We start from the raw sequence: 22,518 nt of genomic DNA on the forward strand, positions 1-22,518 counted from the left end.
ACAAAAAATGTATTGCACAACTCTTGGATGATAAATGTGCTGCCCCTTCTATCTCCTATTTTTTTCGAAGCACTATATCCTTAGTTATTAGTCCTATATCTCTTGCTTGTCCTCTATCTTTCCTTCTTCTTCCTTCTACCTATTCTAAAACATTCTGTCTCACCTCTTAATACTAATCCTCCATTTCCCAACTTTTACTAAGTTCTTTTCTAAATATTTTATAGCTCTTTAGATGATGTTATTATTAATTAATGGTACTCTATTTAAAATATATGTTTGTTGATTACTTGTATAGCTCTGTTTACTATGTTCTTTACATTATGTTTTTTTCCAGAGCATTTACATTTTGTATTTGTGTTGATTATTTGTATTGTATATCTCTGCCTACTATTTTCTTTATGGGCTGTTGGTATTTTTCTGGAATTAAACTCTGTACCTTGTTGTTGTGAGGAAAACAACTGAATTATTACACTAACCCCCAACCCCTTAATTGAAAGTTCATATTTAAATACTAGACTAGCTACCATTTTGGGCCATTTTAAGCCTACGCAATTTTCTGCAAAGGTGAAAATCAAACCCTGTATCCTGTGTCAGTGAGGTAAACAACTTAACCATTATTCCAAACTCAAATGTTTTAATATTTAGTAAGATTTCATATTCACTTTAATGTGCTTCCAGTGCTGCATTTTGCAAAATAATGGTTTGTTATAAGAAAAAAATCAATAAGACAAAGAAATCCATGCATTCATTTTGCCCAGCATACGGTAGGGGAGATTTGCAGACTGTGGAATATAAAAGAGGTTGCTGGGTACAGGAAGTGGTTACCTTCACAAAGAAGCGCAGTAAAACTGATTAGTTACAAGGCAAATATTTCCTATGTGCTTTATTCTGCAATACCACTCATCTGATGCAAAATGCATTTCCTTACAGTTATAGCACCGGGACTTGTTTGCTATTTATTTATCATTTTTAATGAACTTCAATTTATATGTGTGAATATATGTGAAGGTTGCCAGCCTAGCTAGATAGAATTTTGTAGATAATTCTATGTCATTGTAAATATGAATATAATCCACAGGCTTGTCCTCTTAAATGTAAGAAAACTGTGTTACATGTTGAACTTCAAAAATGTAACCACAGTGCACTCTGCTGGAAGTAAGCTGATAAGTCAAGCATTGTATGACTGATCTCAAAGCTTGGAGACATAATGTCTAGACTGAGGAATTCCTTATATTGTTTTGAGACCAGAGTTTATTGCTAGATTTTCCATATATAATATAGCAATAACCCACACCTGGGTGTGGGTAATGCTGGATTTACCCACGGTTGGCGTGGTTTGGTCCCGAGGGCGAAGCCCGAGGGACCAAACAAAGACAACCGTGGGTAAATCCAGCATTACCCACACCCAGAAGTGGGTTATTGCTATTATACAATGACATTATTTAAGAAAAGAAATTACTTTTCTTAAATAATGGCATTGTATAATGCCTCTTTGCTGCCCTTCCGCAGCTGTTTGGTGTTCCGCGGCAGTTCTGATGTACTGCGCATGCCTACGCAGTACATCAGAGGTGTGGGCAAAAGCAACGGAGAACGCAAGATCTCCGTTGCTTTTTACTGTCTCGCTATGTTAAATGGGTTTAACATAGTGAGACAGCTTTAAAATAAGCAACGGAGATCTCCGTTGCTTATTTTAAAGCTGTCTCGCTATGTTAAACTCATTTAACATAGCGAGACAGGTTTAAAAAAAAGCAACGGAGATCGCAAGATCTCCGTTGCTTTTTACACACTGTGTCGCTATGTTAAAGGAGTTTAACATAGCGAGACAGCTTTAAAAAAAGGAACAGAGATCTGCGTTGCTTTTTTTAAACCTGTGTCGCTATGTTAAACTCTTTTAACATAGCGAGACAGTGTTTTATACTAACGGAAAAAGTCCGGGCGACCGGACCTTTTTCCGTTAGTATATTGAGGGATTTACAATGGGCACGCTGGTTGGGCTGGCCAATCAGCGTGCACGTTTTAGAGGAGGAATTGTATAATGTATTTTATTGCTGTGGGTTCCTGGCAGCTGCAAGATCAAAGATATGTTAAACTCTGAGTTTCTGTTAGCCTGGGAACCAGAGAAGAATGTTGTAATCTAAAATGAGTCAGCAGTGATGTAGTACCAATTTAAGAGATCTCAATAAGAAGGCGAGAGCATTTTGGATTTTGTCTAATTACTGGGTTAGTGTATGGGTGTCACAATATGCACATGCAATGAATTAACCAGATAAATGTCATAAATATGTCAGTATTGAATATATGAAAACTAATGAATGAATCTCTGAAAGACTGACAAAAAAAGAATATACTTCCATTTACAATAAACCTAAATTATATTAGGAATAGAAAAATGGTTGCAATGTATTCTTAGAGGGGGAACTACATCCCCTTGCAACCCCAATGTGAAGAACTTACCTGAACTTATTATGTACTAATTCAGGGTTGCACAGCAGTTGTAATGAGTATTCCACCATTTCTGAATGAAAGAGTAAATTTGGGAGTATGGGTATGTGACGTTCCCCACATGAGGGATGGAATGAAGAAGGCTAAAGTATTGTTTGAAGCTTTGTTTTCTCTTTGTGTGTGTGTGTGTGTGTGTGTGTGTGTGTGTATGTGTGTGTGTGTGTGTGTGTTGCGATATGCTATACTTTTACTGTTTTGATTATATGAGAATTTAAAAAAAAATAAAACAAAAAATTCCAGATGACCACCACGGCTTAAAACAAATTTAATTAGACAAGCGCTTTCACGTAGAACAACTACGCTTTTTTAAGTCTTCAGTAAAGCTACTAAAATACCTAAACATTTTATAGTAAAAATTCATCTGTCAATTAAAATCAATTAAGCACATTATTTATATGAGCATTTATGATAATGATTTAGTGATTCAATTAGGTGGCAGTCTGAGCTGCAACATGTTCGTGATTTACATCATGCACTGAATTAACCCGCTACACGTCTTAAACATGTGAATTCTGAATATAAGAGAATCCCTGAATGCTCGATAAAAGAAACAGATTTCTATTTAAGGTAATTCTATGTGAAATTACAAATGGTAAATAGATAACACACATTCTTAATTTATTTCAGCCTGAACTAAAGCCCCTGCAAACCAGTATGGAGTGCTTTGCCCCCCTCATGTACTTGAATGTATATTATGCTAACTCATGGCCAAACAGCAGTAATGAGTAAATATTATGGTGGGAAACTTAACATGATCCTTTGTTTGATGTAGGAGCTAAAGTTATGACACTACAGACGACAACTCCTTTTAGTATTGCAATGTTCAGCTAGTATTTTACATATCTATTCTTGTCTGGGGGGGGGGAGTAATTGTCATGCTTCAAGTTGTCCCAACAATTCTTTATGAACCGTTGACTGTATTTTGTTAATTTACACCACTGACCTCCTTTTCCCCTTCTTTTCTGTCTGGTGTCACTGTCTGTTATTTATTTTAGCTTGATCAGCTTTTTATTCCATTCTTAAGAGTACATTATCTGTGGTTTTGAAATGCCTGTGTTTGCTTTGCTTATTGCCCTGAGTTCCCTTATACCTCCTTATTCTCTGACATGTCTGTTCACACAGCATGTTTTTACTGTTCAAGGTCTGTGTATAACACCAGCCCTGCTGAACATGGATGTTTTATAATGGCATATTACTGCTGGAAAGTAGTTTGCCTACCATTAGAGACATAGCACAGGAATTTGGCACATGAGACAACATACCGATTAAGTACTCCCCCACTTTGTGAATATAGATAACTAGTTATCTTTTATCTGCCACTAAAGTGTAGGTTTTGAACATTTTGCTTGCATCTAGTATCAAATAAATGTCTGCTTTGTAAAAGGACTGTAAATTTCTTTTATTATATTTTTGGTTGATCATTATATTTTGCTAAATTACCTCTATACGATAGTCTCTCCCACTCTCTCACATCCTATCTACTTCCTTGTCTACTATTACATGAACCATCTCTACTATGGAACATACCACCATACTGCACAGCAAGGGCTAATTGGGTTCACCAGTCTGAGTCTTTCCAGGACACAGTACCTTCGTAGTGGTGGCCTATACTTTTTCTTCCTACAGCATCCTCACATAGTTTTTTCTGCTCCATGGGACATTTCCAACAGTACCCTACCACGAGCCAAAATTTGACACTAAAATAAGAACTTCTCTATTGCCATTTCTCAGTACTGAATTTTATCCTGCTGTCTAAATATTTCACTTCAGGTAAGACTTCCACACATTATTCTGTATGGTGCCCCACATAGTCCCATATATAGTGAAAGGACTATGTCAGTCAATTTCCTACTTATACCTCTGGCAATACACCGTGACAATCCATTACTGCTAGCCACAGTCCTCCAACAGCAATGATCATGATTAGCATTGGTGAGATAGCTATGTGACTTCTCATAATTCCAGTCAATTACTCCAGAATTAAAAAAATGGTAAGTGTAGATATTTACTGCACATGGACATAAGGGAACCCATGGGGGGGGGTCTAAACCATTCCAACAGAGTACACCAGTAACAGGAGAAACTACTAGTCCAAGTACACAGTTAAGGATTAGATGTTTCAAGTGTAACCAGAGGGGCCACACAGCAGTCAAATGTCCATCGAGACAAGGTGAAAAACAGAAGGTGAGGGAACCACCAAGTGATGATGATAAACTGCTAGTGGTAAGTTGTTTGGTAAAAACAGGGGTAACAAACTATCACCAAAATTTATATCCTATCTTAGTAGATGATAAACAGGTTACTGCTAAAAGACTGACAGCTTCTGATATAATCATTGTGAGGCCTGCAGTGGTTAGAGAAGAGCAGTACTTGCTTGGGCAGGCCACTCCAGTCAGAGCTTTGGGAGGAACTCCATTACAAATACATTTGGGGTGGAAGAGGAAGCAAGCAAGTAGGTGTGTTTGAGGAGATTCCTGCAGATGTCCTGATAGGGAATGACTTTGATGAAGCAGTACCTTGTGGGCATGCAGTGACATGTAGGCTTGGAGGCAGGCATGTAGCCTGGGGGAGACCCAAATAGATCTCATACCTGAAGCTGGGACTAGTGTGGTGGCTGTTTTAGAGAAGGTTCTATCCTGTAGCAGTATGTTTGAAAGTGAGCCACAGCTGCTGGGAGGTACTGATGTTGCCTTAGACACGGAGACTGCAAGGACGGAGGTGAGTGGTAGTACCAATATTGACAGTGAAGCACAACTGTCGAATGTTATTAGGCTTCCTGTGGAAGGGAAGATGTGCTTGAGCATATTCCTTGAGGTATCCTGATAGGGAATGACTGTGATAATGCAGTGCCTTTTGTACATGCAGTGACACATAGTCAGGCTTGGAGAAAGGCATGTAGGTCCGATAGCCTACGGTAGACCCCGACAGATTTTATACCAGAAGCTGGGACTGGTGTGGTGGCTGTGTCAGAGAAGGAGCTATCCTGTAGCAGTAAGTCTGAAAGTAAGCCACAGTTGCTGGTGGATACTGATGTTCCCTTGGACACGATGACTGCAAGATGGAGGTGAATGATAGTACCTGGAGTGACAGTGAGATACAGCTGTCAAAAGTTACTATGCTTCCTTTGGAAGGGGAGATTGGGAGAAGATTAAATGTAGAGTTGAGACAAGCTCAACTTACAGACCCTACATTACAAAGCTTGAGGGAGATGGCTAAGGAAGCACCAGAAGATCAAGAAAGAGGGGAGTCTGTATACAGGAACAAAGGTTTGTTGCATAAAAGGTTGACTCCTGGAGGTGGGCTAGAAGGTGAAGTAGTATGGCAGTTGGTAGAGCCTAGAGCCTATGTCTGCCACTTCTAGCTATAGACTCCAATATTCCTTATGCAGGTGATATTGAGGTAGAGAAGGAAGGTTTGTTGTATAGAAAGTGGACTCCTAAGGGAGGACTGGAAAGTGAGGTAGTATGGCAGTTGGCAGAGCCTGGAGCCTACTGTCTGCCACTTCTAGCTATAATACCTAATATTCCTTTTGCAGGAGATATTGATGCAGTGAACGTGGCAAATGCATTGCTAGAAATTTTCAGCAGAGTAGTTTTCCAAGAGAGATACTGACTGACCAAGATGCCAACTTCATGTCAAACCTGCTGACTTGTTTGTGGATGTGTTGTGGGGTGAAACATTTAAAGAACATCCCCTACTATCCCTAGACTAATGGTCTTGTAGAGAGTTTAAACTCTACATTAAAGACTATGCTATGGTCATTCACAGACCAGTTTAAAAGGGCAGGACTAGCCATTAAGCCCAGTGATTGTTAGGTGGGTATGGCAGAGGTCACTTACTTAAAACACAGAGTAGGGAGTGGTAAGATAAGACTAGAACCTGTCAAAGTAGAAGCTATTGAAATGTGGCCAATTCCTGTTACTAAAAAGCAAGTGAGAGCATTTCTAGGGACAGTGGGGTACTGTGGAAAAGTTGTGCCAAGTTGTGGCACAATGGCTGCAGCCCTTACTGGCCCAACTAGGAAAAATAAACTGAATGAGCCAGTGTGGACCATAGATTGTGAACAGGCATTCCAAAAACTTAAAGAGATGTTGGGAGGAGCCCCTGTGCTGGCCAGCCCAGATTATATTGAAGAGTTTATTGTGTGTTTGGATGCATTGGATTGTGGGGTGAGGGGCTATGCTCAGCTGAGTTTCCTCAGAAGGAGAAAAATTCTGTAGTGGGGTAAATAATGTCAATGAAAATGGATTGCCCAGGAGAGGTGTGGGTTGATATTCCCAGACAGTCATTTTTCTCAAGTGTCGTTTTTCATGGGTCACTTGAAAACCACACTTGAGTAATGGGGGGGATGTGAAGAAATTAGACACTGTCGTTTGTGATAGCATGTTTTGCTGAGTTTTAGTACATGATTTCAAACTGACCTGTGTATTGTATGCCAGCATGAATATCTATGTATGATATTGTAAATAAGTTCTTACATGCTGATTTATGATTTGTTTGAACAGAATGTTTTAAAGTCTTGAGCAGTGTCCTGTTACATTTCTAACTACTCATGTTTGTGAAGAGGGAGTCTAAAGGCAAACTGTCTCAGGTTCAGCTGATCAGCAGATGATGTCAACATTTGCTATGTGTTACTGTCAGAAGCTGAAAGACAGGAAGGAACTTTTAGAAAACAGCTGTTGGTTGAATTTAAAAATATGAGATGAAAATTAGAACTGGAACAGTTGACAGGCTAGTCTATAAAAGAACCTGCTGAAGACAGTTGTTCATCAGTCACAGTTGTCAGTTACAGTTGTTCAGTTGAATTGTGCAGTGGATACCCAAAAAGTACTCACCAAAAACTGTAAGCCTGCCTTTACTTGTCTGTAGTAACTTACTTTAGATCAGGGACAGTGTTCTTTAGTTAATTAGGAAATTATACTAATCAGCTAAATTGGTTTTGCCCAATATTAAATATTTTTTTATTAACTTACATTGTGACTGGACAATCAGTGTTTTTCTTAAGTAATTTGAGAGTGCTTATACTTGCCTTGATAACTTTCCGGGCCACTCCTAAAGCCTGGTCATTTGTTACTGTTTGTTTTAATATTTAATTTTCATAATTAGATATCCCTTTAGAAGGGCATGAAGACACTCTGGTGGCAGCACTACCATAGTATTTTGGGGAAGGGACACAGCTGGATATCTGTGTCAGGCTTTCCCAGAAATGTTGTGATGTGTGAGATTTAATTTATTTAAGTGTGAGTGCATCAGAGGTCTTAAACCAGGACACATTGCTCTGATGTGTGTAATAAGGAGTTACATTAGGGGTGGACAGAATATACAGTCCAGTCCCAGGCTATAGAGTGTGTTCCTGTTGTGCTCATAGGGGAAAATTGTAAAATATTACTTCTGTTTAAGTGACTGTCTCACATTGGAGTCAGTAGTGAGGACTGAAGCTCCTTGTTACTGACCCAGGATAGTAAGGGATGTCAGATTAATTGGTGACAATCTGGTGGGATATTATCTGGGCTTCACATTAATTGGTGGCAGTTTGGTGAGATATTAACTGGGCGTCACAACAGGTATGATCCATCCAGACTTAAACCTCAAGCTGAAGACATGGTGACTCCCATTCCATTGATAGCCAGACAACCTATGCTCTCTTCTCCTGTCTGGCATATAATTTTATCTTTCCACAAACCTTCAACATGTAAACTTTATTCCAGTAAGTGGAACAGATTTGTATACTGGGCTCATCAGAATAATACTGAGCATTTTTCATCTCCTATACATAACATACTTGAGTTTTTGGTCCTACTTTTCAGTGAAGGAGCTAGTTCCTCAATCATTAAAGTTCAGTTGGCAGCAATATCTAACTTTCATGTTGGATTTGAGTATTCTTCAGTAGGCATTGAATCCCCAAATTACTTAACTATCCTGTAGGAAGGCTTGTCCCAAATAAATAGCTGGTGCCAAAAATGCATTATTGTATCCTTTGAGAAGTCATCATCATCTACCCCAGGGAAATGCCACATTGAAAATATGCTTCTGAGAGTTGGTCCAGTTGTTCGGGATTTGGGAACTTATGAGGACAGCGAACTAACTTTTGACCAACATGCATCCATTGTCATAAGAAAGTCCTTCTGTATTGCACATTTTATAAACAAAATGATTGTGTCTAGATCTAAGGATGTCATTGTACCTCTTTAATCAGTCCTTGTTAGGCCAGTCAATGTGTATAATATCTCCTTGGCATATTTCTGTCCAGACACATGCAACAATTAGAATGCCCACCGAAATACCTTACTAAAAAAATATAAGGCCTAAACAACAGGTCTTACATGGACCAACTCAAAGCCTTGTTACTATACTTGGTATCATACAAAATGCTAACTAGTGACCTGTGTCTGGCATACAAGGCATCCTCCGACCCAGTACTGATGGATTTACTGCACATGAGCAAATTAAATATCATCAGAAATACCCGGGCTAGGGATCTAAACCTTTTCTGCAACATCAACAAAATGGTTTGGGGGAACAGGTATACCTCTCAGAGGATACCACTGCTCTGGAATAGACTCCCCATCCACATTAAAAAGTACATCCTTGTCTATATTCAAGTGCTACTAAAATCTTTGGATGGGAAAAGAAAATTTAACCCAGGACTGTCCTCTGTACTACTAATAGACAGAGGTGGCCCTTAAATGATTCATCCTATACATGGGTCCCCTCAAATTATCTATGGTATGATCCCATTTATTGTCATTAGGGGTAATATATAATTGGCCATGGGATGGGTGATGACAATCCATAACCAAATGGGATAGGTTATTTTCAAGCATAAAAAAGCAAACTGCCTAGGTTTAAAATGACCTATAAGGGCGGCTAGCCAAGTACTTACATATGAACCTATTCACATATACTCATGCTTTTGCTTGTGCCTTTGGCCCAGGTCATGTCTGAAAAGAGTTTTGTGACTAGCCCACTTAAATAAAATAAGTAAAATATTACCTGATGGAAAGAAACAAGAACATATAGACTATTCCTCTATACAAAATGAATCACAAGTAAAGGACACAGAAATAACTGCTCTGGTATTCATCTACTAGTTCTCTCCAAAACGACCCATCTTTCACCTCTTAGGCTTATGGTATAGACTCAACATCATTCTTTGGTTTTGTTCTATTTCATTCCAAACCATCTCCATTAAAGCCATGAGTGGTTTGCTCAATCAAATTTCCAAATGCTACAAAGCTGTGGTAGGTGGGCTTTATTCATGAATTCTGCATGCAAGTAATATGCTTATATCAACATGCTTACATATTTATTCAATCCATCTAGTACAAACTGATTGGGATCCTACTAATCAATCTTTCTCATGCCCACTCTTTCAAGACATTCAGAAAGATGTCTCTACCCTACTCAAACACCTATCTTAATTCATATGGGTTGCCTTGTGGCAACCAACATGCATTCATGGCAGAGCAGTGCACTACCACTCTCTTTAATCACTTTAAATGCAGTGTATAATGCAGTGAATGAAGGTATATTTAACTGTGTGTAATGTTATGCCAAGCTATGATACACAGAAAGGAGTGCACTATAAAACAAGCAGTATCCAGCTCAAAGAAATTTGCATCAGCCCTCATTTCTTGTTTACTGTACTTGTAAGAAACTTTTAAGCTGTGGATCTATTTACATGTATATTGCTGTGTTACTGTCTTGCCATAGGGTGTTTGTTGAATTATTTAAACTTTTGAACCTTTTAAAGTGTTGGACATTTATATAAAGATATAATAGAAGAATAACTCCCCAAGGGTCATTTTCATATATCTGGCAAATTGTTTGAATCCAGTTTGCAGTATATTGTCCTCAATGAGTTAAAAACATGGACTAGACAGTACAACTATATGTTGATTCAAACATACCTCCATAATGGGATCATGAGAGTTCTAGTTAAGGAAGGATTTTCATTACCTTCCCCACACTAACTATGGTACCACAAGGAGCAGAGCTAGGAACATTATTGTTCTCATTTTTTATAAACATCATTTGCATCAAAAATCCTCACATACATATTTTCTACTGTGATAATCTAATTATTTGGAAAAGCAGTAAGTCTCTTTCAAATATGATTGCATGCTTTTATAAAATAGTTTGCAGCTTACACCATTGTGAACTAGTAACTTCAGTTATATTTCTTCATTACCCATTTAAATACCAAGCGATTTTTTTTAAAAAACGCTAATAAACTTTTATCAGTTGTAGTAGAATAAGAAAATTTTATTCTAATATTTTTGCAAAATGTATTAGAAATTACAAAGCTATTTTTTTTTGCTTTAATGATCAGCAAGTTTAGAAGGAAACCAGAATCACTTTTCTGTCTGAGCAATAAATGCATTAAAATGATATGAGATCTAAGCTTTGGATATTTAGCTTCATGAAAAAAATGCACAATCTGTGCCTTCTAAAGTGTTATTTAATAGACTATATTGATAATGCCTCTTAATTCACTGCTTTTGTAAAATATCTCTCTAAGCTTTTGAAAGAAAAACTTTAAACCCTCAAACTTCTCCATATGTGTGGAAAATAAAATTACATTATTGCTATCCTTCTCCAAAACTGGTCTTACTAAGGATGAGTGTAGGGGAACCAAAACTGTGCCATTTCTAGAAGATGCCATCTTGAATAAAAGCTGAAGGACACTAAATAATTTCTTAATCAAAAATGAAATATCAGCATTAACATTAGGAGTCTGCACCAATTAATACTCCCAGATCTTTGTATAAATAAACATTTGTAGTACCAGTGATCATATCAAAGGATGTTGCTGAGCTATAGTCCCCGAATGTGTCACAGAGTATTTTGTTACATTTGTGTTTAGTTTGTTAGTCTTACATTGGATCTGTAAGTCAATGCTTTTTGAAATCTTAATTAATCATCTGTTTTCACAGTGACTACTCTTAATTTATAGTTATCAGTGAGCAAATGCATCCAAACAGAGTAATTATTAATTTCAGTAAATAATACATTAAATAACAATGAGCTCATGACTGAGCCCTTTAGTATCCCAGAAGAGATCTTTCTCCATTTGGAAGACTGTCCTTTTATTGTGACATTAATTACCTTGACAGATGACCAGTTATCAATATTGTTTGTTAAATAAGGGCAGCTATCTTAGACATTTAATCACATATTTAGCTGGATATAGAAGATCAGGTCAAATTCCTTAGCCAAATGTAGAAAAGCAAATAAACAATGAATTTGTTATCAAGTGTCTTGTTAACCTAACCATAAATCCCATGAAGGTATAGAAAAATGAACCAGTAAGAACAAATTTGTACTGATGTAAGTTTAGGTTTTCCAAATCCAGAAGAATGACACAATAACCTTTTGAAACACTTACACAATTTACTTATTAAACTTATTGGGCCATTTTAGTGATAGGGTGGCCACAGTTGTGCAGCAGTTAGCGTTGCCGCCTCGCAGCAAGAGGTCCTCCGGTTCGATCCTCGGCTGGGGTGCCTTCTGTGCGGAGTCTGCATGTCCTCCCTGTGGTCACATGGGTTTCCTCCTGGTGCTCCGGTTTCCTCCCACATCCCAAAGACATGCTGTAGGTGGATTGGACACTCTAAATTGGCCCTAGGCGTGAGTGCGTGCATGTGTGTGCCTTCTGTGGAAGGTTGGGTGCCGGGCTGGCAACTCGACACTGCCAATCATGAGTGGACAGCTGATTCACTGTGGAGACCCCTAACTGGGAAAAAGCCAGAAGAAGAAGGTCCATTTTAGTGATATTAGATTGATCACCATTTTGTAAAGTGGAATAAATAGAATTTTGTTTTCCAAGAAAGAAGAGCTAACTAATTTGTAATGTTAAATGATACAAGCAATATAAGATTTCTATTAAATCATCTTTTAAGTAGAAAATAAACTGATGGGATTTTTGCCATATCCCATGCAACTACTTGTTTGAATTAGCAAAGTTTGTAGTAAAGTTCAGCCTTTGGGAGGAAAGAATTGCTTCCATAAAGGTAAATCAAGTGCTTTTGAAACACTCGCTGAAGTGATATTAAACAGAAAGATATTAGCAAGTATTTTTAAGATGTTGTCCTTATCAGTAACATATTTATTATTTTAATTCAAATGTCATTATCCGATAAAGGAAGGTTCATTTGGATAATATTGCTACAGAAAGCTTTATTGTTCTTTCCAAAGTGTAATATCAGATGATGTTCAAAATAGATTTTTTAACATCTTAAAAACCTTTATAAGCTTAGACCTGCAGTTGCAAACTTTGTCTAGAATAATTTTCCTTGGGAGAATTTACTTTTACTATAAGTGTTCAAATGTTCAAGTCCTAAGTGCTTGAAGACCACTGTTTTGAAGCCAGGGACACAAGCATCTTGTAGCTCGTGTAGGCTACTGCCCATTCTCATACTTGATTATTAGTTTGGGGAAGTAGGTTGCAGATCAGTGTGTGTGATATACCTTTAAGAAGCTTTCCAATAAGTCAGCACATGCATATAAGTACTGAGCATGTGTAAGCAACAGTGCCATTTTGAGTGAGCAGCCAGAGTGTGAGCAAGCAAATATGTAATCTGTCAGTTAGATAGTTTAAGTTCAATGTTCCTGCCATCCATCTGCATAAACTACTTAAATGAACACCCAAGCCTCAATGTCTTCTTAATGCGCATAAGAAGAGTGACACAGGTGTTGCAGCTTACCTGAATACATTATTCATGTTTGAGTGAGGTAAGTGCAGAAGCCATGGGTAGAAAGTGGGAGTATAGCTTAGGGGAGAGATTTGAAAGGAGATTTAATTTGGGGAGCGGGATGTAAGTTTTAGGATCAGGGGGTTGGAAGGGAGTTTTAGGTTTAAGAAGGGTGTAAAGAGTTTTAGGGCTAGGTTTGTCAGTTTGACATTGCCTAAAAAAGACACTATGGGCAGGACAGTGTCTTAGCCAATATTCAAAAGCCTAGAGGTGACACGTGCAGACCATCTTTGGCAAAGCAATGTGGCTTGTTGATCATATTCTCCAATGATGACAAATATTACAACCCTTTGGAATGACACTAGAAACTAAGCCAATTATTGAAATCAGTTATCTTTTATTCATATTGTGTCACCATCCTTTGTAAAGGAATAATGCTGTTCAACACTAGGTACATTCTAGCCTGGGACACATAGAGTCTCTTCATATAATCTAGGGTGGTGTGTCTCTGGTCATTTACATCCCCATGCACTATGACTGAGTCATACTGGTACTTGTAGTCTGTGTGTGTGTTTGATTTGGCAGATTCTGGCCTCTGACACAGAACTGATTGTGATTTTCCTCTTATTCAGACCAGTGAGCGGGACATCTGTATGTCTCAAAGTCAAGTCTTCTACGACTAAAATAGAGTATTTGCTTGCCTTATGGACTTGGTGGGACTATGACACGGCATCGAAAAGGCCTTTCATCGAATGGCTTTATAATTGAAAATTGAATTAATAGAAGTCACTTTTGTGAGATCGTGGTACAGTCTTCTTCTTCTTCTTTCGGCTTTTCCCGGTTATGGGGTCGCCACAGCGGATCATCTGTCCGCTCATGATTGGCAGTGGAGTTTTACAGTTTCGAGTTGCCAGCCCGGCACCCAACCTTCCACAGAAGGCACACACATGCAAGCACTCACACCTAGGGCCAATTTAGAGTGTCCAATCCACCTACAGCATGTCTTTGGGATGTGGGAGGAAACCGGAGCACCCGGAAGAAACCCACGTAACCACAGGGAGGACATGCAGACTCCGTACAGAAGGCACCCCAGCCGAGGATCGAACCGAAGAACCTCTTGCTGTGAAGCAGCAACGCTAACCGCTGCACCTCTGTGGCTGCCCGTGAGATCGTGGTACAGTAAAGATTGGAAAATTTACCCTTTCCTCACTGTAGTGTAATCTCGGAGTTGGTATATATACTTAGCGGGTGGTCTGGGGGGGTGCAGCCCCCCACAAAATTGGCTTCTAATAACGCAATTTTCTATTATTAAGCCATTTGATGAAAGGCCTTTTTGATGCTGTGTCATAGACCTGAACTTGTAGCCAAGGCTCCAAAGGGGGTGGCTGTATGTGTTGTGTTGGTTGTTGCTTAGGTGGAGTGCTTTTGGGGTTGCTGAGCATTCTTTTTGTAGGATTGATGTCTAGGGGGTCTTTGGGGTTTAAGAAGGTTGTTTTTATGTGATTCAGCATATGTTGGTCTTTATGTTGGGTCAGTAGTATGTGCAGTGGGTGTAATGCCTACATTACAGACATCCTGATTGTTATTTAATGTGTTTTTGTGTGAGAGTCTTGCCTTCAGTGACATTGTGTAATTACACATCTCACATACTGCTTTTATTTCTCTAAGGGTTAGTTGGCTGTCAGTGAACATGAAACAATTCCTGCTGGGGAAGTGTTTATAGTCATTTAGAAGAAAACTGAATCATGGCAATATAACAAAAGGGTAACAAAAGTTTTATGGAACAAAGGATCATTTGTTGTTAAAGAAAGTCATAATGGAGAGCTGTAAAATGGGAATAGACTACAAAAAAACATGTGACAGCATCCCACATTCGTGGATAAAAGAGTGCTTACAAATGTATAAGATACACCCTACACTGATCAGTTACATTACAGCAACCATGAAACAGTGGCAAACCACTTTGCTGTTAAGGCACGATAAAGGACAAATTATTATTCCAAGGGGATATTCCAGGGTGACTCCTTGTCACCGCTGCTCTTTTGTCTTGCCCTTAACCCATTAAGCTCTCTACTTAACAGATCACGTCATGGCTACAATTTGGCTCTAAGAAAACAACCAAGTGTAAAGACTTCTCACTTTCTTTTTGTGGATGATTTAAAACTATGTAGTTCAACAGATGAGGAACTAAAAGCACAGCTATAAGTGGTCAAAAGTTTCTCAGATGAATTCAGAATCCCATTTGGTCTTGATAAATGTGCAAAAGCAACCATTAAAGCAGAAAAGCTGCAGCATCAAGAAAACATCAGTTTGGGACAGGAATGTGATATAAAAGAACTTGAACAAGAGAGAGTGTATAAATATTTGGGAACTGATGAAGGATCAACAATAAAGCATGAATAAATGTGAATAAAACTTAGTAAGGAACATTTTAGAAGACTAAAATTAATATTGAAAATAGCCCTGACATCTAGGAACAAAGTCCAAGCTATAAAACTTACAGTTTTGGAGTGATTGACTGTCCCCCAAAATTACTGGATCAATTGGACTGGAAAACAAGAAAAATTCTTCATGCTTATCAAATGATTTATAAAATCAGTGCATACCAAGATTGTGTATTCCCCATTCTGAAGGAAATATGGGCCTCCTCGAAATTGATTACATATATAGATCTGCAATCATAGGACTGCATACATATCTGCTAAATTCACAAGCTCCGAACATAGTGAAAGTTTTAAAACATGAGGAGAATAAGTCTAAGATGACTTCCCTGTTTAGTTTAGCAGAAGCATATTGGTTGTCAGTTGGGAATGAAAATCAGACCAGAAGTAGGTAAAAATCAGGCAGTAACTGAATGTGCCAAAAAACAAAACAAGGAATATAAGGTGAAGGATCAGATGAGAAGGAAAGAAATGTGGAAAAAGCATAAATATAGTTGTAAGTACAGAAAACTCTTGTAACAACCTCATGTCAAACAGGACCAAATGCAGGAATGGTTTAGCAGAGGTGAATTTAAACCAAAAGATGAAATGTTAATATTGTGGCCCAGGATAGTGGACTACATACACTTTGGTTTACAAAGTCCATTGAACTTGTGGGCAAAACAGACAAATGCAGGATTTGTAAAACAGAATTGGAAGCACATCGTTTTGCTAGGTGTGATACTCTAATGGCAGGACTGTATACTGAAAGGCATAATAATGTGGCAAGACTGTTGCATGGGGGATTGTGCAAACATTATAATACTGAAGTAGCTGAGAAGCATGGGAAACATAAGCCACAAAGTACTATAGAAAATGACGGTTTATATCACATGGGATCACCCATTACCAACAGTTCAAAAACAGATGCAAGAAAAAGCAAATTTAGTAGTCTATAAAAAGAAGACAAAAGTAGCACAGATCATTGAAATTGCTACACCCAGTGACTATATTGTCTTACATACAGAGAGACATAAAGTCATAAAATACCAGGATTTGCAGGCCGAAATGAGGGCACTGTGGAAGAAGGATACACAGAAAGTCTCAACAGTAGTAGTAGCAATGAGTCTTATAAAAAAGAACTGACAATCATACTTAGATATGTTACCAATACATATAACTCTGTATGAATTGCAAAAGGAGTCAATTCTGCGCATATTGCGGGTGATGTGACGAGCACTTCTGGCTAATAATTTCATGAACTTTAATCATACTTTGACTTAGAAATGGGATCCATTCCAATCATGGTATTAGAAAGCCAAAATACTTGCAGAAATTAAGCAAAGAGAGGGAAGTGTCCATCCATGGTGTCAGGTCTTTTTTAGGTGAACTACAAAGGTGGGTACAGCAGGTGTTTACAGTAAGTTAACTTGGGCCCTGTGATGGTAGAACTACAACTAGGCTATGTATGACTGAAGTTGTGCAGCAGTGCTCCTCAGCATGCAACAAGTTTGTCTTTGTGTAAATGAATACTCGGTAAACGTATAGGGGAATGTTTATAAGGAAAATTTAGTTTTTAAGTACCTGCATCTGCACAAGGTACTGCCAAATACCCCTTGATCCATGCCTCATATTTAGGGTTACCACAGTAAGGTCAGACAAAATGTTTAATGATGAAAAGGTTTTATCAGGTGCCACTGGTAATATTTAGTTCTGCTGCTACTACAAGTGGCCAAATACAAATTAGTTGAGCCTCAACTCCACAAAATTCAACACACAGAAAATAATTACACAAAAACACTGCTTTTATTTTTTTTACAGGGGGCAAGTCCACCCCTGTACCTCCTAATTTATACATTTAGCTCCACTGTCGCACTATAAGAGGAGAAGGGGGCAAACATTTACAACTGGCACTTAGTGCTGGCACAATTCCCTCTTTCTGTAGAATAGCTGGCATTGTCAGGGAATCGAGTTTCAGGGAGTTGAAGCTCAAGGAATTAATGTTCGATGATCAATAGTGTAACATTTAATTGACATATTTCAGGAAGGAATGGTAGAAAAATAAAACACAAATAGTCATTTGGGTTTGAATAGGTCTAGGTGTAAGAAGAAAATACTGAAATATAATTCAAAGTATACAAAGACAGAAAGCGAGTAAGATGGTAATTACAAAACGTGCAAGCAGCTCACTCTTACTGCTTGAAAACAATATTAATGCAGTCATTTGCTTTATCTGTCAGTGAAACTTTTAAGAATATCCTCTGGTACTTTAATTTGTTGTTAAAAATACAGCCGTACTGGTATTGTGTTGATGAAATGGTAAGAATGACAATTTGTGGCTCAGAATGTATATGTTTGTTTAAATCCTGTAGGCCACAGAAAGTATACTTCCTGTCAGCAGGGCAACTATTGGCTAAACAATTGCAGTTTAGCTATTATAGGTTCATATTTTGTTACTAGGCTAATAACCACCAGGGCAAATTCTTAGCTAGTATACCCATTCAAGTAACTTGTGATCATCTGAAAATCCAGTCTCTGGCTCTGAATCATGAACATAAAAGCAGTTTTGTTAGCAAGCATTTAAATTTGCATTCTTCTTCCAACAGTACAGGATGCCTTGTTATGGTTTCCCTATGTTGTCTCAAGGAAAAATTCCCCTGAGTGTCTGTAGCCCACTGAAAAAAAACCCAGTTAACAACATAAGAATGAGTACTTTTCTCAACTGGAAATCATTGCTGATGTGATTTCTAAATGCGCAGCAAGAATGATTCAATTTTTTGGGAGGTTTGCCCCCTTCCTACAAAAACAAGAAAAAAGAACTTTTTCGCTCATTTGGTTTTGGGGCATTTTTTTCATTCTTTTGAAGCATCAGTTTTCAGGAAGTTGGGGTTTGATAGTAGAACTCCTTGTTATACATATACAAGTAGCATATTTTCATACAAGGTGTAATACAGTTTGTTTTTTAGCAGTTCTGTTTTTTATCTTTGGCTAGTGCACTTACAATTTATATTACATTTATTTGCAGCATGTCATTAGTTCAATATCGCTGTGCATTAACTAATTTTATCACTAATTTGGTATGCATGACTGCTGAGAATACTGTGAAAAAGATTGGCAGCATGCATTATGGTTACTGATAAATCTTATACAACTAGCACATCCTACAGAAACAGTTTAAAGTAACTTACACTATACTGCTTTAATGGAAATTGAATGCCCCTGTGTTAATTAAATTGTATTGCAATAGGCTAATTTCTAATACATGTAGTGAGAGAATGAGGGGTGTATATGAATGAGCCATGCTGGTGGTAATACAACTGTGGCTCACAGCATAAACCATTACATGCAGTAAACTTTCAATAAACCGGCACCCATGGGAATTGGTAGATGCCATATAACTGTAGTTTCTGGTTGCTTGAGAGCGGCACATGGAACGGTTTTCAATGGCACACTGAGTGGATTAGAACTGAATGAATTGAGAGAGAGAGAGAGAGTGAGTGAATTCATGTAGGAAAGCAGAAGCAACTGTGTGTGAGAGATCGGAAAGATGTATGAAAGCTGAAGAGACTGTGTGTGAGAGATTGGAGAGAGAAAGAATGAGCGAATGCATGTATGAAAGCAGAAGTGACTTGTGTGTGAGAGATTGGAGAAATGTATGAAAGCTGAAGCAAGTGCTTCTGAGAGATCAGAGAGAGAAAGAGTGAATGAATGCATGTATGAAAGCAGAAGTGACTGTCTGTTGGAGATCAGAGAGATGTTTGAAAGCTGAAGAGAGTGTGTGTGAGAGATTGAAGACAGAATGTGCAGTCTCAAGCAAACTGACAGTGTGAAGCAAGTGTTGTGATTTGACTTGTTTGGTTTGACTTTTCTCAGGTTGTGGGGAGAGAGGGAATTTATTCCTATCTTCCTTTTTAAAAGTCTAAAACTCTGTGAACATAAGTTATGTTTCTGCATGGGGAAAACAGAAAGTGCAACACATGAAAACTGAACTGTTCATACTGTACTGTATTTCTTCAATTTTTTTTTTTTTTGCCAGTTGCTTGAGAGTGCCGGTTGCTAGAGTTCCGATTAACTGAGAGTTTACTGTACAGCTATCATTAGGAAGGAAACAGAAAATGTATCCATTAATAACCCCACAACTGTGCATATTGATAACTGCTGATAGGGTTTATCCTTCCATGTCATGCCTCAGAACTACAATAAACAGATGTAGCCAGCATGCAATGTCAGCTGCAGGTACAATTATTAGGATTTGCATGGCAATGTAAAACCAGTTAATTTCGCCATGCAAGTCTCTCAGTGATGATAACCAGTCAAACTCCTTCAGATTACTTTTAGATAATGTGTGTTAAACATGGTTATATCTTTTTGGCATCAAGCAGAATAACCCTGTTGATCTATTCCTAGACATTTAAATTCAAAGTTTTGAAAACCTTGTCCGGGGAAACTGAAGAATGCATATCAGCAAAGAAAATAATGCTGGTGATGTACATTTTTCACTTTATATTTGTGTATAGTTGTTACATAATAAAAAGTGTCACTCTTCTTTGTTTTTCAGTATTTCAGCCCTGTTTACAGTTAATAGCGGATGGTACAGGCAATAAGGATGATGCAAAAAATCTGCAAACAGGTAATATATTTATGTGCTTTGTTTAGATATTTTAACAAAACAAAATAATGCTGGTTATTTCACGATCTAGCTTACAGTAGCTCACATTGCTTATATTTTGTAGACAAAACTCTGTAAAGCATGTTTCCATGCTTAGGTACTGAAGTTTAATGTGGTAACACACCAAATTAGCAATGTTAAAAAGTCAAAATTTTATAGCTGCTATGACTTTTGATGACATTTTGATATTGGGGCTATGCAAGTGACAAGCACAGAATAAAATACAGCATGTGTGAATAAACTATTAAGTGAAGTTATTTTTAAATAAAAAGGAATACTCAAAAGTATTTTATTTTAAAAAAGCCAAGATAAAACAGGCATTAAGTTTATTTAATTTTGCTGTAACATTGTTATTTTCCTTTTCATTAAAATGTTCATTGAAATACTTGTGGTGCTTCATCTTCAACAAATTTTATTCATTCAGAGTAATGTTATATATGTGTGTGTGTGTGTGTGTGTGTGTGTGTGTGTGTGTGTGTGTGTGTGTGTGTGTGCACTTGTATACACAGATATATATAGTGCATGTGTGCGTGTAACTGAGTGTGTGTGTCCACGTGGGTATGACTTTGTTCAGATGTGTGTGAGTGCTTAAGTGTGCAAGTCTTTATGTATGTACATGTGTATTTTATGTGTGTGTGCATATATATTTGCATTTATGTGCAGTTTGGGTTCACACTGTATGTTCAAGGATGCTAAAATGTGATACTGGAAACTGAAAAGTTAAGAATGATTATAGAGACACGTATACTGTGTGAAATTAATGTGTCTTAGAGTATAATTTTTCTCTGAGGTATGACAATCTCCTTGTTACTATATGTAGGCAGTGGAGTTGGGGGTGCATGGTGCAACCCCCCCAAAAAAAATATTTTAAATGTACAACAGTGGTGTTCATAGTTTGTGCCTAACTGTACTCAATTTTTCCTTGTTTTAGGACTCGTACTACCTAGTTTCAAACTTCTGTTAGGGCACAGTTCAGCTGTGTGTGTGTGTGTGTGTGTGTGTGTGTGTGTGTGTGTGTGTGTGTGTGTGTGTGTGTGTGTGTGTGTGTGTGTCAATGCATGTCTGTGAGTAAACATGTTTGTGCATATGTGAGTAAATGTTTTGTAGGACTGCATCCTGGGACCTCTGCTATTTGGTATGTACTTTGCAGAGCTCCAAATTGCAAAAGGGGATCTCTAATTAGCCATGTTTACAGATGACTGCAAACTGGTGTCATCCCCAAGTCCCCCTTCCCTGATATGCAGAAACTCCAGCTCAAACTCAAACATGCCAACAACTGGTGCTCAAAAAAAAATAGAAAATGTGTTGAAACTAAATATTAAAGAGAGCAATTTCATGGAATTTGGTAAAAAAAATCCATCATCCTTCTTATAGTATAGACAATACCTCACTTCAAAATAAAACTATGGTAAGAAACCTTGGAATATGCCTTTGAACATCAAATTGCAGAAGTTGTTAGGAAATTGTTTTGCCTAGTACAACTGATTGCAAAATTTTCATCTAGATACAGGGAAGTTCTTACCCATCTGTACACTGTATTCATCAGACCTATTATCAAATACAATGGTCATTTTGTAATGTATCTTACTAGGCATATCAAGCTACTGGAAGGACCTCAAAAGCTCCTAAATCAAAGGTTTAAAAAACTAGAGCTACCAGGAGTGGCTGGAAGCATTGTCCCTTTATTCAGTGACCTATAGACTCCTTAGGGATGATCTCTGGCTAGCATTTTAGGCCATTAGTGATCCAGTAGTCCAAGACCTCTTTATATCACCACATATCACATCTGCAGTAACACTAGAACCACAGATTTAAACTTGCTTAAGAAAATAAACAAAAAATATAGTGGAGAGACAGACTTATGACACAATGCTTACCCCTTTCCTGGGACAAACTTCCACTCCAAATTAAGCAATGTGATACACTTTCTTCCTTTAAAAAAATAGCTAGACAACTTGCTGAGTATCCCCCAGTACATTCCTAGTATGACTGGGCTATTACTCCTTGAAAAAGGATGAAATGTCTAATGGTCGGTGCAAGCAGTGGACAGAAAAGGTTCTAAGGTCAAGAGAGACCAGGATGAAGACCTGGAAGTTGACTGGAGAGAAAGTACAGCTGCTCAGGGAATTACTCAGGGCTCCAGCACCCCCAAGAAGAGGAGGAAATAGGTGGAGTTAAAGAAAAGTGGCAGTGCCTAAAAGCAGCATGTGTTAAGACTACAGAAAAAATATGT

The 22,518-nt window shown here is 37.9% G+C and overlaps 1 protein-coding gene across 1 annotated transcript in view; it reads left to right on the forward strand.

The window, feature by feature from the left end:
* Positions 1-22,518, forward strand: part of TNFSF13B (TNF superfamily member 13b) — an 832,311-nt gene that overhangs the window by 669,453 nt on the left and 140,340 nt on the right. The window contains exon 3 of the mRNA XM_044071346.1: positions 20,175-20,246. Within this exon, the coding sequence (XP_043927281.1) occupies positions 20,175-20,246 (72 nt within the window). The remainder of the gene's footprint in view (positions 1-20,174; positions 20,247-22,518) is intronic.

Source organism: Protopterus annectens, chromosome 5.part0, assembly GCF_019279795.1.
Source record: "Protopterus annectens isolate FY-2018-M chromosome 5.part0, PAN1.0, whole genome shotgun sequence".
Classification (NCBI taxonomy): domain Eukaryota; kingdom Metazoa; phylum Chordata; order Ceratodontiformes; family Protopteridae; genus Protopterus; species Protopterus annectens.